The sequence below is a fragment of the Esox lucius genome, chromosome 11, assembly GCF_011004845.1.
Source record: "Esox lucius isolate fEsoLuc1 chromosome 11, fEsoLuc1.pri, whole genome shotgun sequence".
NCBI lineage: Eukaryota > Metazoa > Chordata > Actinopteri > Esociformes > Esocidae > Esox > Esox lucius.
This window is the reverse complement of record NC_047579.1, coordinates 20,430,376-20,456,651: the sequence shown is the minus strand read 5'-3', so window position 1 is coordinate 20,456,651 and position 26,276 is coordinate 20,430,376. Positions and strand designations below refer to the sequence as shown.

The following is a 26,276-nucleotide window of genomic DNA, read 5'->3' as shown; positions in this document are numbered from 1 at the left end:
ATGCTGCAGCCTAAAAATAATTCCCCAAAAAACAGTAATTTTATTAAAATGTGTATAAAACAATGTCACCAACAATTACAGAATTCATAGCAGCCCAAACTGGCATTTCCAAGCATGTTAATTTTGCAAGGTACAAATTACATTCATATTATCATTACATAATAATATACTGAAGCTACAGCTTCAAAGTTCAAGGACCTATTTGTCTAAAAGTACCAAGTTGGATTTTGTCTCTCTGCTAGGAATTAACTAAGAATTGAAGCAACTCAAAATTTACTTGAATAGCAACTAACACTCATTATATTTTTCAAGAATTCAATACTATCCAATGGGCCAATGCCAGGTTGATAACGTCAGAGAAACTATAAAATAAATATAGAAATATATGTTTTACAGTTATAAGTAGTAATTATTACATTAATTAAAAACAACATAAAAATACTGAAACAAATGCTAGTGTCTTAAAATGAGTCTCCTTTCAAAAATAGATGTCAGTATTGGGAGGACTAAATGCATGTAGACAAACTGAATAGAATATTTCCCATGTAAATCACAGATTTGGCCATTTAATATTATCCAATAGGCAAAATGTTATAACTTTTGAAAAACCAGGGCTTTAGCACTGGTACTGTCAATGGACCCATATCGGTTCTTAAAGCAACGAGACAGCCTCTAAGTTGGCCTTGACAATGGTGTCCAGGACGACCTGGAAGACCACCCCCACGCTGTGTGTGTCCGTGGCGGTGGTGTAGTGGTGGTAGACCATTTTGTTGGGTGTTGAATTGCAGGCGACAAACATGGCAGTGATGTGACGCGCGGCAGCATCCACGTCACAGTCAGCTTCTGTAAAGGGGGGACATGGAGGAGTGATGGCCGTTGTTAGAAATCCCAGGAAGTGAAATGAAAATGTACTTCCCTGTTCGTGCCTATAGACATGGCGCAATTAACAATTCTCCACTATAATTACAAATACCACCACTGTGACATTAGAGCACTGTAGGTTTAGATGTTGAGGCAACCACGCGCCAATGTGGTCTGCTGTCCTAATTAAAACACAAGTGCCTATAGAGCTTTGCTCTTCGTCCCTGTACTCACACAGTATGAGCCAGGCATTCTGCCGGGGCTCCACCAATGTTTTGCGGTGGCCAAATGCTACACCACTCCCATGGACATTAGTCTCTTCCCCACAATAAGACTAGATAGGAATCCCTCGCTGATGATTACAAGAACATCTAGTCCCAGTAGCCTATAATTTTCAGACTGAAGTATGTTTGTAAATGACAGAGCAATATAACAATTGAGCTTCAGTAATTTGCACTGAAAGTTGAAGCAAGGTAACTTGGTTCTTCTACAATGGAAAACATGAAGAGACACGGTCCTTCTCAACCCCTAGGGGTAAAATACTATCTTTGCAACTCCACTGAATCCTGTTTTATTTACAAGGCCTTCAGTTCTAGGGGATGAGAGTGAAATATGTATGACTAGGTTTCTGAGCCCTGAGGACCAGAGGAGTAATTCGTTTGGTTGTGCCACGATAATTCACTGGCCAGACATTCTAGCTACTGAGACAACAATGCGCCTTGATGCTACCAATGGGAATGACAGGTACCCACACACTGCAGGGCAAGGGATTAATCTGGGAGTGTAAGTACACATGTAAAAAAGTGTTTCTCCCCATGGAGCAATTAATAAAAAAATATGTGGGTTATCATCTACCTATAGTGTGGGTTATCATATAGCATACTGTAGGTAGGTACCGGGTGTCCAAGGTCAAAATCAGTCCCTATATGTGCCCTGTTGAAGAGCAGCGGACCAGGTGAATTTTGGAGAATATTATCAAGGAATATCAACGTACGGTTATTTAAAGTAAGGTTCCTTACTGATGAATCCATCTTGCGGATATGGACCATATGGTGCCATAAGGTCTTTACCACAGATTCTTATGAATCATCTAATTATGTTGGGAGCGTGACTACAGTATGCAGTGTAGTCACTTCCATCAACCTTTTGATTTAAGTGGGACATTCTATTCTCTGAAGAACCAAATCTGGCTTTCGCTAGCAATTAAAAACAACTTTAATAATGAAAGAAATTCTGAGCAGATACGAAGAGCGTTCTTTTTTGGTGAATTATTCCCGGTTTTTGATTTGACTAACTTGGTCAAAAGGGAAAGCAAACCACAATATCAAGACTGTTACTTTACCTTTGTAACTAGGAAGGTAGAGTCTTAAGTGCCTTTTTGGGTTCAAGATCTTCTCTTGGAAGAGGTCACATTTGTTCATAAACAGAACCTGAAAAAGAATTATGACAAAAATGATCAATCTTTCCAGGTGTAACTTAAGCTCATGTCAACACTTAAAATTAATAAATTCTAATGTTGATAGTCATGAGAAAAACAGTGTAGTGAAAAAGTGTTGATTCTTAAAAAAAGCATTTGAAATAATTCCTACTTGCTAATTGCCTGTCAGAGGTAATTAGAGGAATTAGTCAGCCTGTGGCTGGCTGGGCAGAGGTTCTTCACAGGGGGTGCTCTGGGGGATACTGTGGGCTTTAATTACAGCCACTGGGCTGCACTCAGCAGGTAGCAACGTTTGAGTTTTATTTAACCTTTATTTATATAGGTAAGTCAATTAAACACCGTTATGCAATGTTTACCTCTTTGAATTTTGGGAAAGTTCAGAAAGATGTGTCAAGTAGAACACCGTGAAGAGACAGTGTGAAGCTGCCTCTACGACTACTCCAGGGTTAGACATTGGCTTGTTTTAAAATGGTTACTGTAAGGACGGGGTGGTAGGGTAATCCGGCCCTAGAATGTTAGGGGCATCTTCTAACTATCGTTCACCGTGGGCAACTGGCCTTGGGTAACTGCGGTGACCAGAAGGATAATCATGATGGAGGTGGACATTCTGTTAAATGTAGGTTTGGCACTGATTAATGTTAGGGGAATGCAGTCAGGAAGATGGGCCCTATTCAAATTACACACGTTTTATGAAGATAGCTGGCTGAAATGCATTGAACTTTACTTGTGTAACACTGGTTAGTAGCTTCCCTATTCACTGTCTTAGCCACATTTAATGCCTAGCTAACATTGGACAAAACATGCAGGTTTTGACTATCAAACTTACAAAAATAAATGCCCAGTGGTACACAAAACACTTGAGCGAGATTTAAAATGGTTTGACAGAACTTACTCAAATCACGCTTGCTATGATTTTCCATGACAATAGGAAATTCCTTTGGAAGGTCAACGAGCAACAATCAAAAGTTTGTCGCCAAGTTCTGTCTGCACGATACATACCTGCGACATAATTCAATGTGCTAATCATGTGACCCTGATAATTCAGAAGTAAATAAGCCCAGTCTGAGAAATGAATACAGCACCGTACAACTTACCAGGGCAGTAAGTCTGAACACGGGGTTTGTACAGATGGAGGTAAAGAGGGAAAGGCTCTCTTGTAGCCGGTTCTGAGACCAACAGACAGACGATAGTGAAAAACAGAGAAAGGCAGAAAGTGGTAGTTGACAAAACTAAATGAAAAATGTCAGCAAATGTGTATGTTGTGTCTACTTCAAAAAGGTATAGTCCCAAATCGAGCTTTCCTAGCCCATTACTACTTTCCTGCATGATTCAGACTGAAGAAGAATAAAGAACTGCTCCAACTCCTTTTCTGTATTTGCAAGGATGTCTAAGTTGCTTGGAATAAAGCATCTTCTAAATTGCTGTTCATTACCACAGAGGGGTCCTCCATCAAAGTCATGTCATAACCACTGAGCCCCACCACAAACAGCACGGCCTGGACACGGTCAAAGTAATTGAGCCACTTCCTCCTCTCAGTCCGCTGTCCACCGACATCATACATTCTGAAAAATCAACAAATGCAGGGATAAAAAGGACACCAGGTGAATGGAAACAACATTGAACATAAGCAAATGTTGAATCGGCTCATTTTCTTTAGCCCATACTATATATTTTCACGTCGTTACTACATAGCTAACAATAACATCTGAAAAATGTGCGAATGTGTATCGTTCAAACTTAAATTTAATGTTCATTTCAATTTAGTTAATTATTCTTCATTACAGTTTATATTTACCACTTTGGCTATTTAAAAAACTATGAATTGAGAGATCACTCCACAGCTGCACTCATTTGAAGATTGAGGTTGAAAATTATGAAAGCATCCTGCCACAATTGGTGTATAACATGTTAAAAAGACAGACCCACAGAGAATTAATTTAAGTAAATGTTTTGGAAAGCTCTGATAAAGGAAGTCACTTGGTTGGGGAGAGCCATTGGCAGCAGTGTCCAGGTGCAATTTGTGAAATTGGGGGAAACTCAATCATTTTATGTCCATTTTAACAGATTTTTTTATTTCCTTGCTTATATCCTGTCAGGTTGAAATATAATTATTAAACACCAATAAAGCAACAGAATGAAATAGATGAACATTTAAACAATCCAGAATGTCAAAAATAAAATGTTTTCATCTTCTACATTTGATTGATTTGTCCTTGTGTCTATATAAGGCGTCAAGCACAAGGGAAATGAGTTTCAAAATCACTGTGATTCTCCAGTTGTGTATTGGGATTGTCTTCAGATGTGTAAGCCCAGAAAAAGCCCCACAGTATACTAATCTCTATATCTGGACAACGAGAGGGAGCAGTGGTATGGTCCCCATTTTTAATTGTTGTAGCAAACCCTTCTTGAAAATGACCAATTCTGAATTTAGAAAAGGAGTGGTGTATATAACAAATCCGTTTAACCGGAAAAACAGAGCTACATTAATTGCATTTATAATTACAGTGCAGGCTACCTTTCTGAAATCCATGCTGTGACCCTCAAATGGGTATGGGAGATGACATTTCCGTCTTATTCAAAAAGTACTGAATATAAGAACATTGACATTTTCACAATTAAAAAGACCCCAATGGAGACAATTTGTGCCTTGTTTAAACTAAATGAAATAAAATCATTTTGCATGACTTATCATAATGAACATTAAATTACAAATATTCAAGTTTTCCTACTCTTCCTATCTCACCAAACAAATAACAGGTGTCTCTAAAAGACTAAGACACAGCCTCAACTTTATGACCTTCAGGGTCTTTGTGACACAGATAATTATGAGGCTGTGGCTAATTTGCTTCTCAGGAGTGAGATTGCACTTGCGACAATAAAGCTGTTAGTTATGTCTCCATCTCCAAATGAGCTACACCTTAGGAGTCGGGGTGTAACACAAGCAATTTGTCTTCGAGGTCTCGTTTAGTTGAAAAAATTAAAATAAAACCTGGTAGAGCATGGATAGCTTGATCCCATTCTATATGTGTTACATGCAATGAAAAATTCAAACCGACATAACTTTTTTTTATTTCCAGGCTAGAGCTGTGATGCTCAACCTGTGGTCCAGGGTCCAGCAAATGTTCCTTCTGTCATTACTTTCATTGAGTTCCATACAGCTATATGACTGTCTCTGGTATGCTTATGGGTGTTTATCTTTCTTAATCTTGACAAGCAAAACTTTTATAAAGTTGACATTTAAATGTAGCTAAAGTTTTATACCCATCTGTATTTACTTCCAATTTTCAAAAAGCAGGAAGTGGCACTATTCAGGAGAAGCTCACAACTGTTAGCATGACGACTTTACATGTTGCACATATAAAAAGGAGGGAGTAAAGCACATGGGGCGTCAAGGACAAAAGTGAGGGTTGGGTCAAAGAAAGTGGCCATAACAATGAAATCTATCTGTTGCTATTCATTTTCTCCTTGAAGCAGAGACATTTTTTTATTACCATTAATATTTCACACAGTTGGTCTGATTCCTTGCTCAGTTTGCTGCCTCTCTTGCAGCTGGGGGTATCAGCTAGCATTCCCTAAGTGCTATGTATCTCAACCCTCCAGATCAGCATGTGCTCTTTATAGCAAGACACTTTATGAAAAACTTTGGGCGAGTCCAACATCAATATTTCTAATCAGACGGCGTGAGTCTACTATACACTGCAAAATTCCAGGAATTTCAGATACGTTTTCTGGTTTTCCAGAAATTCTTTGAGGTTTCAAGAACTCCTGCCTATTACTTCCGAATTCTGGGATTCCTCCAACCATTCCTAAAAAAAAATATATGATAAATCAGGGCACCTTCATATTAATACATTGCATAGTAATACATTAAAAGACAATGCAATCTTTGAGTGTGCCGTTTACTCAAACAAAAGCCCTGGCATGGTTCTTGGTTTGCTTTAAAGATAAGAGAAGTTTCCAAGTTCATCCCCATTCCTCAAAACATTAATATGTTTTTCATATACTCCTAATAAAAGGGTTGGTGATAGCAATATATTGCTGGTTTACCCATTATAATCCCAGGAGCTTATACAGTCAGGTCCGGAAACAACGGGACACTGACACGTTTTATTTTGGCTGTTGACCAAAATATATTCGAGTTCACAGTTACAAAATGAATATGGGCAAAAAGTGCAGTCTCAGCTTTAAATTGAGGGTAATCACATCCAAATTCAATGAAAGGTTTAGGAATTACAGCTCTTTAATATGTAGCCCCTCTTATTCAAGGGACCAAAAGTCATAGGACAATTTACTCAAAAGCTGTTTCATGGACAGTTGTGGGCTATTCCTTTGTTATTACTTCATCAATGAAGCAGGTAAATGGTCTGTAGTTGATTCCAGGTGTGGCATTCGCATTTGGAAGCTGTTGCTGTGAACCCACAACAAGCGGTCGGTCAAAGGACCTCTCAATGCAAGTGAAACAGGCCATCCTAAGGCTGCAAAAAAAAGAAATCCATCAGAGAGATAACAGGAACATTTGGAGCGGCCAAATCAACAGTTTGGTACATTGAGAAAAAAAGAACACACTGGTGAGCTCTACAACACAAATGCCTGGACGTCCACGGAAGACAGAGGTGGATGATCGTAGGATCCTTTCCATGGTAAATAGAAACCTCTTCACAACATCCAGCCAAGTGAACACTCCAGGAGGTAGGCATATCATTGTCATTAAGTCTATGATAAAGGGAAGACTTCACAAAAGCAAATTAAGGTTTTACCACAAGGTGCAAACCATTCATAAGCCTCATGAATAGAAAGGCCAGATTTGACTTTGGAAAAAAAACATTGAAAAAGCCAGCCTAGTTCTGGAACAGCATTCTTTGGACAGATGAAACTAAGATCAGCCTGTACCAGAATGATGGGAAGAAAAAGCATGGAGATGACTTGGAACGGCTCACGATCCGAAGCATACCACATCATCTGTAAAACACGGTGGAGGCTGTGTGATGGCACTGGCATGCATGGCTGCCAATGGCACTGGGTCCCTAGTGTTTATTAATGATGTGACAGAACACAGAAGCAGCCAGATTAATTCTGAAGTGTATAGGGATATAGTCTGCTCAGATTCAGCCAATTTGATTGGATGGTACTTCACTTTACAGATGGACAATGACCCAAAACATACTGTGAAAGCAAACCAGGAGTTTAAGGCAAAGAAGTGGAATTTTCTGCAATTGCCAAGGCAATCACCTGTTTTCAGCCCGATCGAGCATGCATTTCACTTACTGAAGAAAAAACATAAGGCAGAAAGACCCATGAACCAACAACAACTGAAGAGAGCAAAGCATCACAATGGAGGATTGGTGATATCCATGCGTTCCAGACTTCAAGCAGCCATTGCCTGAAAAGGATTCTCCAAAAAAGTATTAAAAATGAATATTTTATGATTGTGTTAATTTGTCCAATTACATTTGAGCCCCTGAAATATAGGGGACTTCGTATTATGTCATTATCCAAATATTTACAGACCGAACTGTACATAGTGGGCAACTATTATTGGTGTAGTCAGTTTTTCAAAGGGAACTCTATTTTCGGAAGCAGGTTTTTACATGTCGCCCCCTGCTCTACATTATGTTATGAGTAGTGTTATGTACAGTGTTGCTTTATTTTTATACTTCTGTCTGGCACCATGTCTGCTTATATGTCCTTCTTAACTCTTACTACGTAGTTGTCGGGGGCCAATACACAATCATTTCAATAATGTCATCAGAATGTCATTGTGCAGGAAGACGCTGTGTTGTTTGGTGCATTTGACAAACCTTGAAACTTGAACTTGATTTGAATGGCTAACTCCGCCTTTGCCTCCTTGGTCCCCTGGTTATTATTCACATTTGAAACGTTTGGCTATATTCATTATTTAATTAGGCCAAGTGAATAAGAAATCAATGTCTGACTGTTAAATTAAGAGGCATTCATATTGCATGTCGATTTTAAGAAATGCGTTGAACAGATGTGATGGGTTTCATTTGAAATCAGTGGTAATGGAACATACGCACATTGCAACTCATACATTTCATTATTAAATAAAATAGACCAATGGGGGTTTGGGAAATTAAACCTAAAACAAGTCTCAATAAAAAAAGAAAAAGTGTGCTGATGAACTTGGCTCTAGACTTTGATTACATGATGTTATGGACCAAAAACCATATCAGGGTGTATTTAGAATTTAGATGGTATTGGTATATATAATTTTATTTTATATAGATTTACATGCAAAAAATTCAAGGAGTATAAAACTAGGAGTTACCTATTGGGTTTCTTCTGGGCTGTTCCCTTAGCATGCTACAGTGCTTTCGGAAGTTATTCCGACCCATTCACTTTCTCCAAACTGCATTATAGACATAACTGTCCCCCATCAATGCAATCGGATAGGCAACCATGTACAGGTGCTGGTCATAAAATTGGAATATCATCAAAAAGTTGATTAATTTCAGTAATTCCATTCAAAAAGTGAAACTTGTATAATGTATACATTCATTCCACACAGACTGATACATTTCGTGTTTATTTCTTTTAATTGGGATGATAACTGACAACTAATGAAAATCCCAAATTCAGTATCTCTGAAAATTGTAATATTAAATAAGACCAATACAAAAAAAAGATTTGAAATGTTGGCCAACTGAAAAGTATGAGCATGTACAGCACTCAATACTTAGTTGGGGCTCCTTTTGCCGGAATTACTGCAGCAATGTGGCATGGAGTTGATCAGTCTGTGGCACTGCTCAGGTGTTATGAGAGCCCAGGTTGCTCTGATAGTGGCCTTCAGCTCTTCTGCATTGTTGGGTCTGGTGTATCGCATCTTCCTCTTCACAATACCCCATAGATTTTCTATAGGGTTAAGGTCAGGCGTGTTTGCTGGCCAATTAAGAACAGGGATACCATGGTCCTTAAACCAGGTACTGGTAGCTTTGGCACTGTGTGCAGGTGCCAAGTCCTGTTGGAAAATGAAATCTGCATCTCCATAAAGTTGGTCAGCAGCAGGAAGCATGAAGTGCTCTAAAACTTCCTGGTAGACGGCTGAGTTGACCTTGGACCTCAGAAAACACAGTGGACCAACACCAGCAGATGACATGGCACCCCAAACCATCACTGACTGTGGAAACTTTACACCAGTCCTTTTTGTCTTTAGCCCAGGTGAGACGCTTCTGATGCTGTGTCTGGTCCAAGAGTGGCTTGACACAAGGAATGCAACAGCTGAAACCCATGTCTTGCAAAGGTCTGTGCGTGGTGGTTCTTGAAGCACTGACTCCAGCTGCAGTCCACTCTGTGAATCTTCCCCACATTTTTGAATGGGTTTTGTTTCACAATCCTCTCCAGGGTGCGGTTATCCCTATTGCTTGTACACTTTTTTCTACCACATCTTTTCCTTCCCTTCGCCTCTCTATTAATGTGCTTGGACACAGAGCTCTGTGAACAGCCAGCCTCTTTAGCTATGACCTTTTGTGTCTTGCCCTCCTTGTGCAAGATGTCAATGGTCGTCTTTTGGACAGCTGTCAAGTCAGCAGTCTTCCCCATGATTGTGTTACATGGGGAAGACTACAGAACTAGACAGAGATCATTTAAAGGCCTTTGCAAGTGTTTTAAGTTAATTAGCTGATTAGAGTGTGGCACCAGGTGTCTTCAATATTGAACCTTTCATAATATTCAAATTTTCTGAGATACTGAATTTGGGGTTTTCATTAGTTGTCAGTTATAATCATCAAAATTAAAATAAATAAACACTAAATATATCAGTCTGTGTGGAATGAATTGTACATTATACAAGTTTCACTTTTTGAATGGAACTACTGAAATAAATCAACTTTTTAAAGATATTCTAATTTTATGACCAGCACCTGCACTGTAACAAATTTGGTTTATTTGTTCACGTGTCACAGGTGATTTCTCTGGTCCTACTATGTAATTTTTGACAAAACGTTTGACTGAATGGTGTGTCTTGGGGTTAAGAACTAGCATTTTCCTACATTACATAGCACAGTGGTTCACAGCTCTGACCTAGGAAGATCTAAATATCTCTGTGAAACTGACAGATCAACGGCTAGGCTAGTACCACGGGTAAAACATATTACTGATGCCTTATTTATTATTATTATTGATTACACATGTTTCTGTCATCCAATACCCCATAACCACAGTGATTTTCTTTTTTAGAGAGAATAAAAAAGACCTGTTGCCTTGACACTCAAATTAGGTCAGATGCACCCTGTGTTCTTTAATCATCCTTCATAATGCTCTAGAGAAGTGGGAATTTCAACTGAATGGACATTTAGAAAGGCGCACGTTTGTCTATATAAGGTCCAACATTTAATGGCTTGGTTTTTGCTCTGACATGCACTGTGAGGTCCAAGGAACCCTGCCAGAAGGCCAACCATGTCATGCATTCCCCTATTCTGAGCCATTTTGTTCACCCTTATGTTTAAAAATCCCTATTAGTATTACTGCCACATTTTGTGTTGCTCGGAAAACAGAATCAATAAACCTTGTTCTGTCACTACTCTACTTGCCTTTTCGTTACCCTCCCCATGTTGTCCCTGTCTAGCACTTCTTTAGACTGTGTTGGTTGAACTTCTGAATTCATCCTCCCCCATGTGTTTCAGAATAATCCTATCCTCAATCAGCTCAGTCAATAAAACGACTTACAGTTCTGACTTTTTCCCGTTTCTCCGGACTTTAATCCTGAACAGTGTCAGTCAAGTAAAGCCACAGTCAAATAGTAGCCTAATAATTTACAACTGCTGTTCAAGTCAGTCAATTTGTGATGCCAACCCAACAACTACCTGAGGTGAATAACAGCAAAACAAACATTTTAGTGGAGAGAACTCTCCACACCCAGTAGAAAACTATGTAATTTTCATACCTTGGCCATGTGGACATTAACTGGCTATTTAGTGTGTGGAGAAGCATTGAGAATGAGAAGATGTGAGGTAAGACAACAGTATCACCCACCCCTACACTACTATAGATACTAATTCAGAACCTGATTGTAAATGCGTCACTTCAGCCACATGAATCAAATTAAATTAATTACTTTATCAATAACTAGGCTTCCATTACATTTGTCACCAACTGAGGAGTAGGTTTCATTGTCAGATAGAGTGTAACAAGATAGAAGGTAAAAAAGCTTCAAGCTCATCTATGTGCACAACAAAAAGACCCGAAACGGTCCATCCACATTGACACGGGCGATGGCACAACAGCTTCTTTTCAACCTCCGACAGCTGAAGACATTGTGCAGGTCTCAGAGGACCCTCACAACTAATGATGGCCATTCATTACGTTCTTCGAGGAGCAGGATATTATGCTAGCAGCGCTAACTCAGATTTATTTATATATATATATATATATATATATATATATATATATATATATATATATATATATATATATATATATATATATATATATATATATATCTCTTTTTTTTTTTAAAGCCATCATTGAAATATACAAGGCAATATAGTTAATCTAGCCTGTCAATCTGCCATTTTATGTTCAATGACCGTTCCAATGTTGTTTTTGCCTGTTCTTTTTTTACAGAATAGATTGTTAACTATATGGCCTTATAAATTTAAATGATGGCTTTTATTGTGATAATGAAAATCTGAGTGCTGCCAGCATAATATCCTGCTGCTAAAACTACGCTAATGAAGCCTCGTTTGGCCATCACTACTCACAACCACAGATGCACCATAGAGATCCAACTCTCCCACTGCATCACCAGCTGGTACGTCTGCAGTCGGATGGGTCTTCAGAGGTTGGGGAGGTTCAGCTCAGCCTACCCTCAAGGACATTTACGCCGCACGGTGCCACAGAAAGGCCACGGGCTGTTTGGCCTCCTTGCCATGCAGCACACAAACAATTCCAGAGCGTCATGATCAGGACAGGGGCTGAATCAGACTGTTAATAAACTGCCTATCTGCCCTGTACTCGAATGTGCACATGGGCGCGTGCGCACACAAATTTACACTCCAGCTCATTTACACATGCTCACCATGCACCTGTGTTTACTGCATGTTTTTTGTTTGTGGCGGAAGCACTGATTGTCCTGGGGGTACAGGGCGTTTCTCTTAATTTCCTTGTACTGTAATTACAGCAATAAAATGTTACCCTAAGAAACAAATCATATTTTAGCTGGGGGGGGGGGGGGGGGGGTGTAACCCTTTAGAACCAAATTTACTGAAGATGGCCTTTTTTTCCTAACAATAATAACTGTGTAAAAAGTACTTGATAAAAACTTGTTGCTGTATTTGCTTGGATGTTGTCAATAAGAAACCAGAAAAATGGTATGCTGTCTTTTGATTAGGTTCTATTCACTTTTTTTATTCACAAAAGGCAGTGCCTCAAACTAACCTTTTGGCTGGTAAATTAAATCTATTAAAAGACAATGTTTTCTTATAAGCTGTAGGTATGTGTGAGAATTTCTGACCCTCCCATTATGAGGAATGATCTACAATCCCTTTCAAGTAATGATACCAAAAAAGGGGAGGGCGCACAGATGACAGGCATGTTGGGGATGTGACGGTTTACAAGTGACTAAAAACAAGTGCCCTGGATGTGACGGTTTACAAGTGACTGAAAACAAGTGCCCTGCTAGTCTACCAGGAGCCATTATGAGTCAGGAACCTGTGAGCAGGGTTCGAACACCAGGGAGTGGTGAGTAAATGATACCTCAGAACCTTGTCGAAGAGACGGGGAATGTCATGGGATGACAGTTGTCTGACGACATTTTCTACTCGTCTTGCGGGCCTATGGTTTTAGCATTTAGCCCATCAATAGCGGTCTTTGATTTCTCTATAAATGGCATGAAGAGATTGAGACAGCAGTTACATTATTATGGGCTAAGCACATGGGTCTTCCATGAAGGGGGCTGAAAGCTTTGGGATGACATGCTGTAGGCCTCCGTCGAGACCTCTTTGCCTCAAGCACTATGCTATGTCACAAGGAATTTCCACCCAGAGGTCAAGCCTCAGGTACTGAGGCTTGCTGACTGCAAGAGGTCTAAGGAAAGTTAGAGCTTTGGTCTTTTCTGGTAAAGAATTTAGGAGCCATGCTCTTATGCAACCATCTACTTTAGCACGGCATGTCACTGGAAGTCCAATTACATGACTTTATACCCCAGTGAAACAGAAAGCCATGGGAAACCACAAGAGTTCCTTAAGACTAAAATATATTTCAAGATGTACATGTTAATGAAGGTTTAGTTAGATTTTTTAAACAATTCTTAGGTTTAGTGATTTTTTCTGGCACATTTTATAGAATTCTTTTTTTTTTTAAATCACTGTTTATTTTCTGGGCTGAAGTATATCTGGGTAGCTTGAAGTGGTTGTAAATCAGTTATACATTTAATTATTTTATGACATGATTATCATTGATTCTCAGTTCTCTGCTCTAAGCATCGTGGGATCAAAAAGCCACAGAGACTGACAACTTGTCTGGAACCATTACTTTACCAATACCTCAGACTTGCAGTGGCATATTACACACCTGCATAAGGCAATGACAGGAAAATTGCCTTCAATCGTTTACTAAAAAAAAATATCAAGCACTCCAGAAATTCTTAATAATACCAATTTAAAATTGATCATGCTCAATGAGGGAAGGCTACAACAGCAAAATATTGGTAAACAGACCTTTTTCGGAAATACCAACAAAATCACAGCTTGTGACAAAATGTTTACATGACAAATATGCAACAATTTTTGCATGGGGCAGTGTCTTACCTGAAGACCGTGTGATTGACTCGAAACTGAGTCTCGATGATTCCGCACGTTCGCACTCTCACCCGTAATACATCACTCTGAATGGGAATGTAGTTGGGGGCGATGATGCGACTGATGTTTTTAAAGAAACTGTAAAAGGTTGATATAGTTAATGTAACAGTCGAGCAAAACAATCACCTTATGAATAAATTGTTCAAGCATTTTGTAGACATTCAGCAATTATCAAGAACAATGTAAGTGATGAAAATGTGACTGATGCATGTCAGACTGCCTGGACTCAGTGCTCAGACATGGCACTTTGCCAATGCACCACAAAGCCCTGAGACGCCATATTGCTATTATAAACCGGTTACCATGCAATTAGCAAGGGTCTTCAACCAGGTATTTGTGGAGCTACTGAAAGAAGGCCTTGGGAAGATTTCCCAGAATTGTTTATCTAAAGCAGTATTTTCAATGTAATAAAAAAACTGAACACTTTTTTCAGTGAAAACTGAAGGAAACTGGGGTAGGGGGTTTGTGTTTTCCGAAATAAAGAATGACTTCAAATGTCAAACTACAAATTAACAAGGGAAGGATGTTTGTTCAGAGGTAATTATGTTTTTGGGGACAAACTGAGTGAGATAAAAGGGGTTTGCTTTTGGAAAGAAAATTCCAAATAAATCCGTCAATAGAATATTTAAAACAATTTCAGAGCGAAGATTTACTTTTATTATACAGCCTTGAAATAGTAAGCAAGTGAGTAGAGTTAATTAACATAAAATGTACATTTAAAGTAAAAATCTAATGTAAAATAGTAGACACTTGTGAAGAGTGACAAAAAGTAATGTATACATTTTCATATAATGAGAATTCTTTTGGATCAGAAGTATCCATCCTACTAACTACCTTTGAGTTTGAAAAACCAAGACCAACAATCCCTGACAAATTCAGATTCCATTACCAAATCCCTATCCAGAGGACCAGAATTCAATTTCTTTGTTAAAAAATTCCTAAATGTAATTAGATTTTATATGGATAATGAAATCAGATCTCCACAGAGTAAGCCCATATAATCAATATAACTAGACAAACACCTCCACAAAAGGTCATGCATGAAGATGTTCTGTGTTGAATGTGTCAAAAGTTGAGTCAAAAGATCATGGTGATAAGAAAGAAGCAATAGTCAACAACAGCTAAAACTGTCACTGGAAATAAGTCAAAAGATCATGGTGATGAGAAGTAGTGATCAACAGCTAAAACTGTCACTGGAAATAAGTCAAAAGATCATGGTGATGAGAAGTAGTGATCAACAGCTAAAACTGTGGCTGGAATTCACACAATGAACATGCGTGTTGTGTCTACACAACTACGAGGCATTTATTCATCGTATGCAAATCAGATTCATGGGACATCAATGCAGGCCTTTTTCTTCAAGACTTTGTATGAAGGTATAATGAAAAGACATACTAGCATAACAAATGTTTCATCTACAAATTAACTGCCATCATTAGAACGCATATTCGCATATAAATTAAAACATACTTGTGCCACAATAAAAAAAAACAGAGCACAGCAAAAGCCGCTAACAGGCCAAATAAGCAGCGATATGCAGGAAGGGGGAGGCACAACATGAAAATTGGAGCTGACCTTATAATCACAGAGCAATTAGCGCTTTTCAAAACGCAACACACAAACCGGTACTGCGGCCAAGAGCATCGACCACTAAACCGTTACCTACAGGGCTCCTGCCAACCACCTTCCTACCCACGCTGCACTTCAACTCCTGGAGCCAGGCATCCGTGATATTTTGGTCTAGTCTCATCGTGTCAGCCACTTCAGGAGCCCGCCCACCCACTTCAGCCACTTTTTTGTTCCTTCCGCCCTCACACCCTTCCTGACTGCATGAAAGTGTACATTTTGGCTGACAGACCCTGGGTTCAAATTATATTAATATAATTTCAAAATTCATATAAAAAAATTCAAAATTAATTTGACTGACCCAATCCTGGACTCCATCAGGTGGCCGAGTGCTATTCTATTGGTTCAGCTGCACCCAGCCATGTCCAACTGAGAGCATCTGAAGTATTCTGAAGAAAACCAATACCATTTCATCCCAGGTCCAGCGGCCAAGACACTATCCATAGCGGGCCCCTCAATGGGTCATGGAGGCCTTGACTACTGGAACTAGAGGGTGGGAGTTCCAGGCTAGCTTGTCTGCAGCAGGGGGCCATGATCCAACCTGGCAGCCTCAAAAAGGACACCAGCACCCCCTGCTATCCACTGCTAGTCTGCTGTCATGACAGACTGGGCATCAGAAAGCAGAGCTTTAAAGTGGAGGGGATGGACTGTGAAAAGTGATTGTTTTTTTGTTTAGCTTGGGTTAGATGTGTTTACAGAAGCCAACAGATCCAGTTCTACAGCTTTTCCCCCACAAAAGCAAGTTCTACAGTTATTTTCCCCCACAAAAGCAAAGGTTAATCACAAACTAAGCCATGCGTAGCTTTCCACTGCAAAGATGTGTTCATAATAAACGAATTGTCTGACAAATGTTGAAAAACATCAAAGAAAAAAAAAACAGTCCATTACAACCGTAGGAAATTGAAGAAACTGGCCAGAGCGGAATGAACGCAGGAATTAAGATGGGAAACTAAAATGGGATGTGCCTCTGATAAGTCTGATCATCAGGCAGGGATAGGGTCATTTCATTTTTTTCGGGAGGGGCCTGAATGTTGGCAATTGGATCTGGTTGTGTAGGGCCTCAATGTTATACTCAAAGGTGAGAGTAGAACGTCTGCCTACAACTTCACTTAGAGGGGGCAAAATCATCCAGTGGGCAAAATAATAAACCAATTTTCATCTAAATATAAGGAAAACGAGAAAAGCTAATGCTGTTGGCGTCTACAATGAGTTTCACCAACATAGATGGACATTTGAATAATGGAACCCATCCACCTGTTTCAATAGGACTTTAAAGCAAGACTGATTGTTGTTGAGGAGAGAAGCTGAGGAAAGAACATTGGAGTGCCTTTAAGTAAATCCTGTTGAAAGATCAATAGATTTTCAGTCAATGACAAAAGTATCTTGACATTTATCGTCATTTCCTCTCTTCACTCCCTAGAGATCCAGAGAAAGTCAAAGTGTGTCACGACTCAGTCTGATCAGCCAATTCATGTGGAAGAGATCAATTGAAACAGGTTGTTGTGAAGGTTGAAGCGCCATGACCCTTCAAAGACAAGTCGGTCAAAACCAAGAAAGAGACAAAACTAAGAGAGAGGTAGGTAGTCTTTCCAGTTATTAAGAGGGGTCTAAGTATGTTGGGTTTGATTTGAACCTGATCCCTAGACCCACCGTGTCCAAGTAGTGCACCACATATGAAGTGTGAAGCCGTTTCAGACACAGACATACACAGGATTGACAGATGGTGTAACACTCAGAGGTAATCCTTAGTCACATCACCCCCCCGTCTTCCGGCCAGACTGAGACACATAATCCAGTCCTGATAATGAAGCTGTCATGGCGGACTTTCCTGTCTAGAAAGCACCCAACGACTTGGGTGCTTTAAGAATAGAGCCTAAGTATGTATTTGAATGTGTGTATTGTTGTTCGTGAACTGGAGGAGTGTACTCAGTTTAGTTACCAGCGGTTTAAACATTAATGGCTGTGTGTTGAGTTATTTTGAGGGAACAGCAAGTTTTCACTGTTATACAAAATGTATGCTCACTACTTTACATTGTGTTGTCACATGAAAAGATAATCAAATAATGGCAAAAATGTGAGGGGTGTACTCACTTTTGTGATATATATGAATTCAGTTATTTTAAGTAACATTATAAACATTACAGAAGCAAAGAAATACTGTACATGAAACATTGGACTTCAATTAGTTTCTCACTGCTTTAGTCTGACCAAACAGAGTTCATTATTACATTAGAAATATATTTGTCCCACACACCCACACACCCACACACAAAATATCTTTTCATAAAGACCTTTTTTTATACATTGCAGAGAGCACCTCACAGTAAGGCTAAATAGAATTTCCATACTAGAGAAACATCCACTAACCTGCATGACAAAAACCATGCACTCAGTTATGCAATTGTCCTTTCGTTTTCACATAAAAATGGAGGCCAGAATGTTTTTATTTGATACCAAATGAAAATCCAAGTATTGGGTCTGGTGACATCCTTACTAGCGTTTGCAACTTGGACTCAAGCCTCTGTAGTTGTAAAGTCTTCTACAGATGGTGGTGGCTGACACAAAAAAAGCCTACCTCCTGAAGGGTGTAAAACACTTCCATTATGGGGAGCATTCTTTAGCCATTCAATGTAACGGTCTTCTTTGTCCTACCAGTTCGTTTGTAATTGCTGAGCTTGCCAGTGCTTTCCTGCTTTAAATGATGTCCCAAACTCTTGTTGTTGGTAAATCTAAGGTTTTGCTAAGGTCTCTGATGTTCTCATAATGAAAGCTTGCTTGTGTGTGAAGGAACAAATGATTAACCAGAATCAACTGTCTACACAATTGTCTCATTACTTTTGGTTGCCTGAATTATAGGCACTGTCTAAAGAGTGACCTTTCTAAACAGTGCACAAATACCCTCAAATAAAAGCTGCAAACCTTAACTGTTTGATTTCCAATCCAAACTGTATTACGCTAAAAGGAAATGCTCCCAATAACTCGGGAGGGCACTCACACAGTGCCCTCCATGAGTCTAATAAATAATGCGAGCGGAACACAATGCTAACGCCATTAATCTAAACCTACATCATCATAATCCACACTTCACCGGATCACTGGAACAACATCCCATTCATCTGAGGTAATGTCCCTGAAAGCGAGTAATACAGAGGCACCATATTGGGATATGATGACACTTGAAACAAAGTGTTGTGAAAACCTGGAGCGCTCCCCGTGAAGTGCCTAATTGCGTCGCTTCCCAAGGACGTGGACTATGTCCAATCAAATCCCACGCTTCGAAAAGCTGCGGATCAACCCTCACAAGGGACGACACGTTTATCTATGATCGGATCAATAAAACTAAAATATCCTGATCATGACCTCAGTTTAGGTCGAGGGCCTATTTTAGGAATACCGCACTCGCCTGCATCTACAGAGTGTGACGACATGGTGATTAATATACCATGGGAGTGTCTTCAAAGAGGTCACATCATGCGTAACACAGTGATGCAGGTCTAATTACAGCTGGCTAACGTGGGATTGCATGTGGATTCACCGCCACTTCCTTTGGCTGAGAAACCCAGACCCAGCTTTCTAATGGTCCCTGATGCCACCCAACCCACCCACAGCACACCCGACGGGGGGGTCGAGTGAAGCTGAATTGCTGTGACGCAGAACCCACAGACGCCGCCTAGCGTCAACTAACCAGTTATTCCCGTCATAACCGGTCCCTCCGCGAGAACGTTGCATGAAGAACATGTCCTCTCCACACTTACCGCCCAATATACAATGTACACACATGCACACTTTAAACATAATTGTCTTGTCAGTTTTATTCCCCAAACAAAACCCATTTACCAAAAATATTCCCTAGGTGTTAAATTATAACGAGGGCGCAATTAAATGGCAATTAAGGAAAATGTCAGGGTTGTAATTTCCTGTGAATGGCATATGTTTTTGCTACAATCTTATTATGCGTATATTGACGAGGAAGCCAAGACCTGGGAGGATCCACACAGCCAAGACTCACCATGAACAGTGTCCAATTCAATTACAAAAAAAGGAAAACAAAGCAGAATACACTCCTAGGCTCTTTAAAAACCTATTTATGTAAAATAATGTTTTGCTGGGGCCTACCAGGTCTCAAAGCAGTGTAAGTACCATCCCAATTTCAAGACAGATGGGACGCTGTGTAAAATGCAAATAAAAAAAGGAATGCCATGATGTGCAAATCAGTTATCCATACATTTCCTTGAAAATAGTACAAAGGCAATATGTAAAATGTGAATTTGATGACAGCAACACATTTCAAAAAAGTTAGGACAGGGGCATGTTTATTACTGTGTTGCATCTCTTTTAACAATACTCTGTTTGGGAACTAAGGAGACCAATTGCTGTAGTTTGGAAAGTGAAATGCTTTCCAATTCTTGCTTGATATGGGATTTCAGCTGCTCACCTGTTTGGGGTCTCCTTTGCTGTATTTGTCATTTCTTGATGCGCCAAATGTTGTCAGTGGGTGACAGGTCTGGACTGCAGGCAGTCAGGTTTAACACCCAGACTCTTTTACTACGGAGCCATGCTGTTGTAATACAAGCAGAATGGCATTGTCTTGCTCAAATAAGCAAGGCCTTCCCTGAAAGGGAAGCAGCATACGTTGCTCCAAAACCGGTACAGTGGGGAGAACAAGTATTTGATAACCTGCAAAATCGGCAATGTTTCCTACTTAGAAAGCATGTACAGGTCTGTAACTTTTTATCATAGGTACACTTCAACTGTGAGAGATGGAATCCAAAACAAAAATCAAGAAAATTACATTGTATGATTTTTAAACAATGAATTTTCATTTTATTGCATGACATAAGTATTTGATCACCTACCAACCAGTAAGAATTCCAGCTCTCACAGTCCTGTTGGTTTTCCTTTAAGAAGCCCTCCTGTTCTCCACTCATTACCTGTATTAACTGCACCTGTTTGAACTCATTACCTGTATAAAAGACCAGTCCACACACAGATTCCAACCTCTCCACAATGGCCAACACCAAAGAGCTGTGTAAGGACATCAGGGATAAAATTGTAGGCCATGTATCGCAAGATCTTGGTCCAACAACCTCCTTCCCTCAGCAAGAGCATTGAAGATGGGTCGTGGCTGGGTCTTCCAGCAACGACCCAAACCACACAGCCAGGGCAACTAAGGAGTGGCTTCCGTAAGAAGCATCTAAAGGTCCTGGAGTGGCCTATCCAGTCTCCAGACCTGAACCCAATAGAAAATCGTTGGAGGGTGCTGGAAGTCCGTATTGCCCAGTGACAGCGAAAACCTAAAGGATCTGGAGTCTGTATGGAGGAGTGGGCCAAAATCCCACGCTGCAACAAGACATTACACCCTGCAACAAGACATTACATGCTGCAGTGTGTGCAAAGCTGGTCAAGAACTACAGGAAACGTATGATTTCTGTAATTGCAAACAATGTTTCTGTACCAAATATTAAGTTCTGCTTTTCTGATGTATCAAATACTTATGTCATGCAATAAAATGCAAATTAATTAAAAATCATACAATGTGATTTTCTGGATTTTTGTCACTCACAGTTGAAGAGTACCCATGATAAAAATGACAGACTTCTACAAGTGGGAAAACCTGCAAAATCAGCAGTGTATCAAATATTTGTTCTCCCCACTGTATATATTGTTAAGCATTAATGGTGCCTCCACAAATGTGCAAGTCACAAGTGCCACGTGCATTAATGCACCACCATACCATAACGGATGCTGGCTTAAAAACTGAGCCCTGACAAGCCGGATGGACCCTCTCCTCCTTGGCCCGGAGGATGCAGCATTCATGATTCCCAAAAATAATTTCACATTTTGATTTGTCAGACCACAGGACAGTTTTCCACTTCACCACAGTCCATCTAAAATGAGCTCAGGCCCAGAGAAGGTGGCGGTGTTTATTTGCATGGGAGAGTTTTAACTTGCATGTGTGGAGGAAGCGATGTACTGTGTTCACAGACAATAGTTTTCTCAAGTGTTCCTCAGCCCATGCAGTGATGTCCACTACCGAATTGTCAGTTTTTAATGCAGGGCCATCTGAGGGCCCCCAAAAAGCACTGGCATCCAATATTGGTTTTTGGCCTTGTTCCTTGCATACAGAGATTTCTCTGGATTCTCTGAATCTTTTAATGATAAGTTGTACTGTAGATTATGAGATCCCCAAACTCTTACATGGAGAAACGTCATTCTTAAATTGTTGCACTATTTGTCTGTGCAGACTTTCAGAGTGGTGAACCCCTCCCCATCTATACTTCTGAAAGACTCATCCTCTCTGGGATGCTCTATTTATACCCAATCATGTTACTGACCTGTTGCCAATTAACCTAATTAGATGCGAGACGCTCTAACAGTTTGTTTCCACTGTCCAAGCTTTTTTTAAGGGTGCTGCTGGCATCAAATTCAATATTTTCTAAGGAACATATGGTTTAAATTATTTGCACATTATTGCATTCTGTTTTTCTTGACATTTTACACAGCGTACCAACTTTTTGAACAGTAGTGATCGCTAGTGTCTTATAAGCCTTATGGGCGATGCGAATTGGCCAGTATTGCCTGACAATCAGGCAGTAAGGCCTCTTACAAATCTAACTGTGGCCATTGAGCAACGGTGTGTTCCCTCACATGCGCTGAGCAAGCAGGCTTACAGGTTGGAGCGCTGTGCAAAAAGCTGAGAGCACCATTTCCTGCTGGAGTCTGGTGTTGAGTTCAAGCTCCCTGGCAAATGAGCTGCAGCTCTGCCAGCTGTGGCCTACCCCAGTCTCCCTTTACATACCTATCTGCCTAGCTAGCTCCCCCCCCCAGCGTTCCTGTTATTAAATATCCCAACAGAAATGTACAAACCAAAACTTTGCCGGCCACTACATTTAACTCTGTCAAGTCTTTTGAAATTGGGGAACAAAAATGGGGCGGAATTGAATTGAAAGAGCAAACTGAAGTGGACACATTAATTCCATCAGCTCAGTTTCTAACGTAAGGACCGTTTTCATCAGCTGCAACGAGACCAATTCTGAATATTGCAGGGATCAAGACAACACTACACGTAAAGTAAGCCACTTACTACAGCGCTGAGTCATTGAGTTCGAACTCGTAGCCCCTGGTGGCTGCAGCTCGCACTCCTTGGTCAGCCCAGAGGGCACAGAAAGCGAGGGCCACAAACGGTAGCAGCTCTCCGTCTTCCCCAAAACACTGTCCACAGGACAAGACAGAACGGGCATGGACCTGCATGAGGACAGCAGAGGTTGTAATGTCTTGTTGCAAGTTTTTCTAAAGCAAAAACCATCTGCTTCTAACTACCTTTACTAAATGTGAGTAAAGGGCTTTAGAGATTTCACTTGTAATTATGTATGTTTTGTAAACAGGATAATACAAGCCTGACATCTAGTGTAATTTCAGAGCACTACAGTACATTTCTTTTCTACATAAAAAAAAATAATTTGTAAAACTGCTGGCAAAGAAAAATGTCTAAAACTGGAGATATTTACACGGAGCCTAAGGTCACCATGTGTTCAATGAAGAATAGAGTACATGACATACATTTTACCAGGCAGTCAGGATGCAAAAGAAGGGCAGAATCTTGGCAACTGCCAGAAGGCAGTAAATAACACTTTACGAAACAATCAACCCTATCAGTAGTTAACCGGCACGGGATGATCCTCAGAGACGGATTGCTCTTCTTGCTCTTCTTCCTCACCTTGTTCTTCTTGTTGGCCAGATTAATCCTCAGCTGCCCCATCCCACGCAGCACACACTTCATGGACATCAGGAGGTTATCCAGCACTGCAGTCTGGGGATGGAGAGAAGGAAGTCATTACTACGGAGCACTAGCCAAGCTATTCTTTGCAACACGAGGTGAAACTAAACCATTTCAGTTATTCCCTATTGTGCTCTACATCGGTGGCTGTTCTAAGCAACCCTGTTCTCTGTGAAACGTTAAGTAATTACAGCCTCCTTATGAGACACCTAGTCAAAGCACATAAAAGATACATTTCCATTTATATAGTTTCAAAGGTGGACCTGCGGCTAGAAAACGCATTTACAGTAACAAGTAAATTTGGTGTGCTTTGCGGCCTTTTTACATTGAATTGGAATAACTAAACCACATGAATTTTGGCTTGGTTTCTCAAGCTTCAAGGGCAAACTGTTTTAAGGTTAATGCATGCTAATTATGCAAATTACAGTAATATATTATCAGTTCATAAAAGTTTGAAATGAAGTGTAGGTAATTTGAATTAACCTAAACATGTGAAGCTGTGTTGGTTTGGCCTGTTTTCCTATAGAAGTCCAAGACACTGCAATGTTAATGCCAACTATGCAAATTACACTAATTTGTATAATTAGTCAAATGTTAAAGAATTTAGAACCAAGTACATTTGGTATCTAACTTGAATGGTTGAAGAGATGCTTCAGGAATTTTAAATTGATCGAATATAAAAACATTTGAATATTAAAAATGTATTGATATAGTCTTTGTCAAGCACACATTAGATGTCTACCATTAACCACACAAAACAATGATTTTCATGACCAAAATAATGATCCAATTGGCAGTAAACGGGACAACCTTCCTCAAAACCCAACCACCATACCGTGCATCAACACACTAACCTTCGAAATTCCCTAGAGAAATCCATCAGCTAAATCAGAGGCATGACAAACCCCATGCTCTAAGCATCAAGAGGATTTCGTAGGAAAAAAGGCATATTAATCAAAGACCTTCTCCATGTTCATTACTTCCATCCATTAAGCCAATCATTGATTTTCTCCCTTCTTCCCACAATGCTTGTTTTTACAAGGATATATAGTTGAAGAGGGAATCAGTAGTTGACTCCTTGTCTGCTACAACCCAGATACAGCCACAGTATGAGATTAAAGGGGCACTGCGTGGAATCATGCCTCTAAACAATAACACAACTTGTCACCTTGTCCTCTTCCCTTACCGAACAAGATCTGAATGGTAATACCTTGTCCAGGCTGGTTTAGGTTGCGGAGGAAAGCACTGTGACTGTCTAAAGTCATGCAAGCTGAAAAACGGACCTCGGAGGAAGTTTAACTGGGGATTCTCAGACCTATTTGGTAGAAAAATATTATTTGAAACATCAATACCAACCAGTAATTTTTGCATGTGTTTATGCTAGCATGAGAGTTAAAATCTTACATATTGCCCCTTAAAGGAAAACGACTTCAAAATCATGTCATGGCTCAAATATAAATACCTATAGTATTTAAGATGGTAGAGTGCAATTTCTTTTTTAAAATAGTGCAGTAGCCTACATCCTCTATACATTCTTATTTTAAGTCAGAAGGTCGTGATTAAAAAAATTTGAACGCATTGGGTTTTTTAAATAACTTTTTAAAAACAGAATCGGAAAAGTACAGAAAAAACTTCCAAGTAGAATAAGTATTAATACATACCTTAAAGCTAATAAGTTCTGGCTTGGAGAAGCCATGACTGTGCATGACCTTTATTTGCTTGACCAGGGTACTTTTTCCACTCTCTGCAGCACCTGGAACAAGCAAAGTTATACTGTGTCATCTGAGGAATTCAATGTACTGTTATGTTTTACTTATTTTGTCACATAAACACCTTACTCTGCCGTGACATGTTTTTTTTTTGTGAGCTGACCCGACGCCACGCACTTACCAAGCAACAATATTTCGATCACGTTCACCTCAAGCTTGGCTTGTTCAAACAAATCTTGCTCTATTTTAGAGCTTTGCATTTTGGCTCTTTTTTCCTCCTCGGTATTAACTTTGGGATGACTGAACATTGCTCTCACGCACATCTAGGTTTAAAAAGACAGTTGAAAACATTTTCCGATATCTTATACAAGATATTGCAATACATTTCTTTTTGCAGAACACACGCAAAGAAATGAGTAAGACAGGTCACATCTTAAAGTTGGTGTTGCAATTCTAACAAAAATACAAGATTTGAGATACCTGCATTGAGGCTGGCAGAATATTGAAACACCGAAACATATTTGAGGTAGCTTGGACAGCAACGTTTGCTAAACGAGGGCTGCAAATTCAACACGAGATACATCTGATATTAGAGAAATTAAGTAAGTAGCTTATAGGCTAAATAACTGGGAAAATGTCCAAGTGATTTCTGTAGTATATGCTGTTGTTTTAGGTCGAAATATTGCAGATACAAATTGCAGCTTTGCCCAATGAGAGGTGTCTTAACGTCAAACACCTGTGCACCTATCCGGGCGGATGAAATGCACAATTAGAGTGACTAGCGCAAAAATAAAAATTGTGCGCTTGTATCTTAACTGTATTATTATTATATAGCAGCTGAATAGCGGTGTTAATTTAAAAATGTTGAATGTGTATGCAAGTTGAATGAATAAAATTAATGACTCCAATATGTTACATTGGCTTTGCTTGACCAAGAAGAAACCGTTTTCGAGAGATTTGAAAACAATGTAAAATCACAGAAAATGCTTTCAGGCTTGCTAGTGTGCCGGGTTTGTACATGGATAAGTCAATGAACGCCTATCCATGCAGTC

The 26,276-nt window shown here is 39.7% G+C and overlaps 1 protein-coding gene across 3 annotated transcripts; it reads right to left on the bottom strand.

Moving 5' to 3' along the window:
* LOC105013037 (guanine nucleotide-binding protein G(o) subunit alpha) lies at window positions 1–26,276 on the bottom strand. Of its 3 annotated transcripts, XM_010874279.3 has the most exons (11): window positions 26,141–26,275; window positions 25,705–25,783; window positions 25,406–25,547; window positions 25,177–25,268; window positions 23,456–23,548; window positions 22,823–22,983; window positions 14,062–14,190; window positions 3,732–3,861; window positions 3,394–3,465; window positions 2,204–2,291; window positions 3–843 (listed from the first exon to the last, which is right to left on the bottom strand). In XM_010874279.3, exons 1-11 carry the CDS (start codon window positions 26,242–26,244, stop codon window positions 653–655), a joined length of 1,281 nt encoding a protein of 426 aa, XP_010872581.2. In that variant the 5' UTR covers window positions 26,245–26,275; the 3' UTR covers window positions 3–652. The 3 variants fall into 3 exon arrangements, with proteins under 3 accessions (XP_010872582.2, XP_010872581.2, XP_010872583.2); XM_010874280.3 differs by lacking the exon at window positions 3,394–3,465 and having other exon boundaries at window positions 1–843; window positions 26,141–26,276; XM_010874281.3 differs by having other exon boundaries at window positions 25,705–26,275.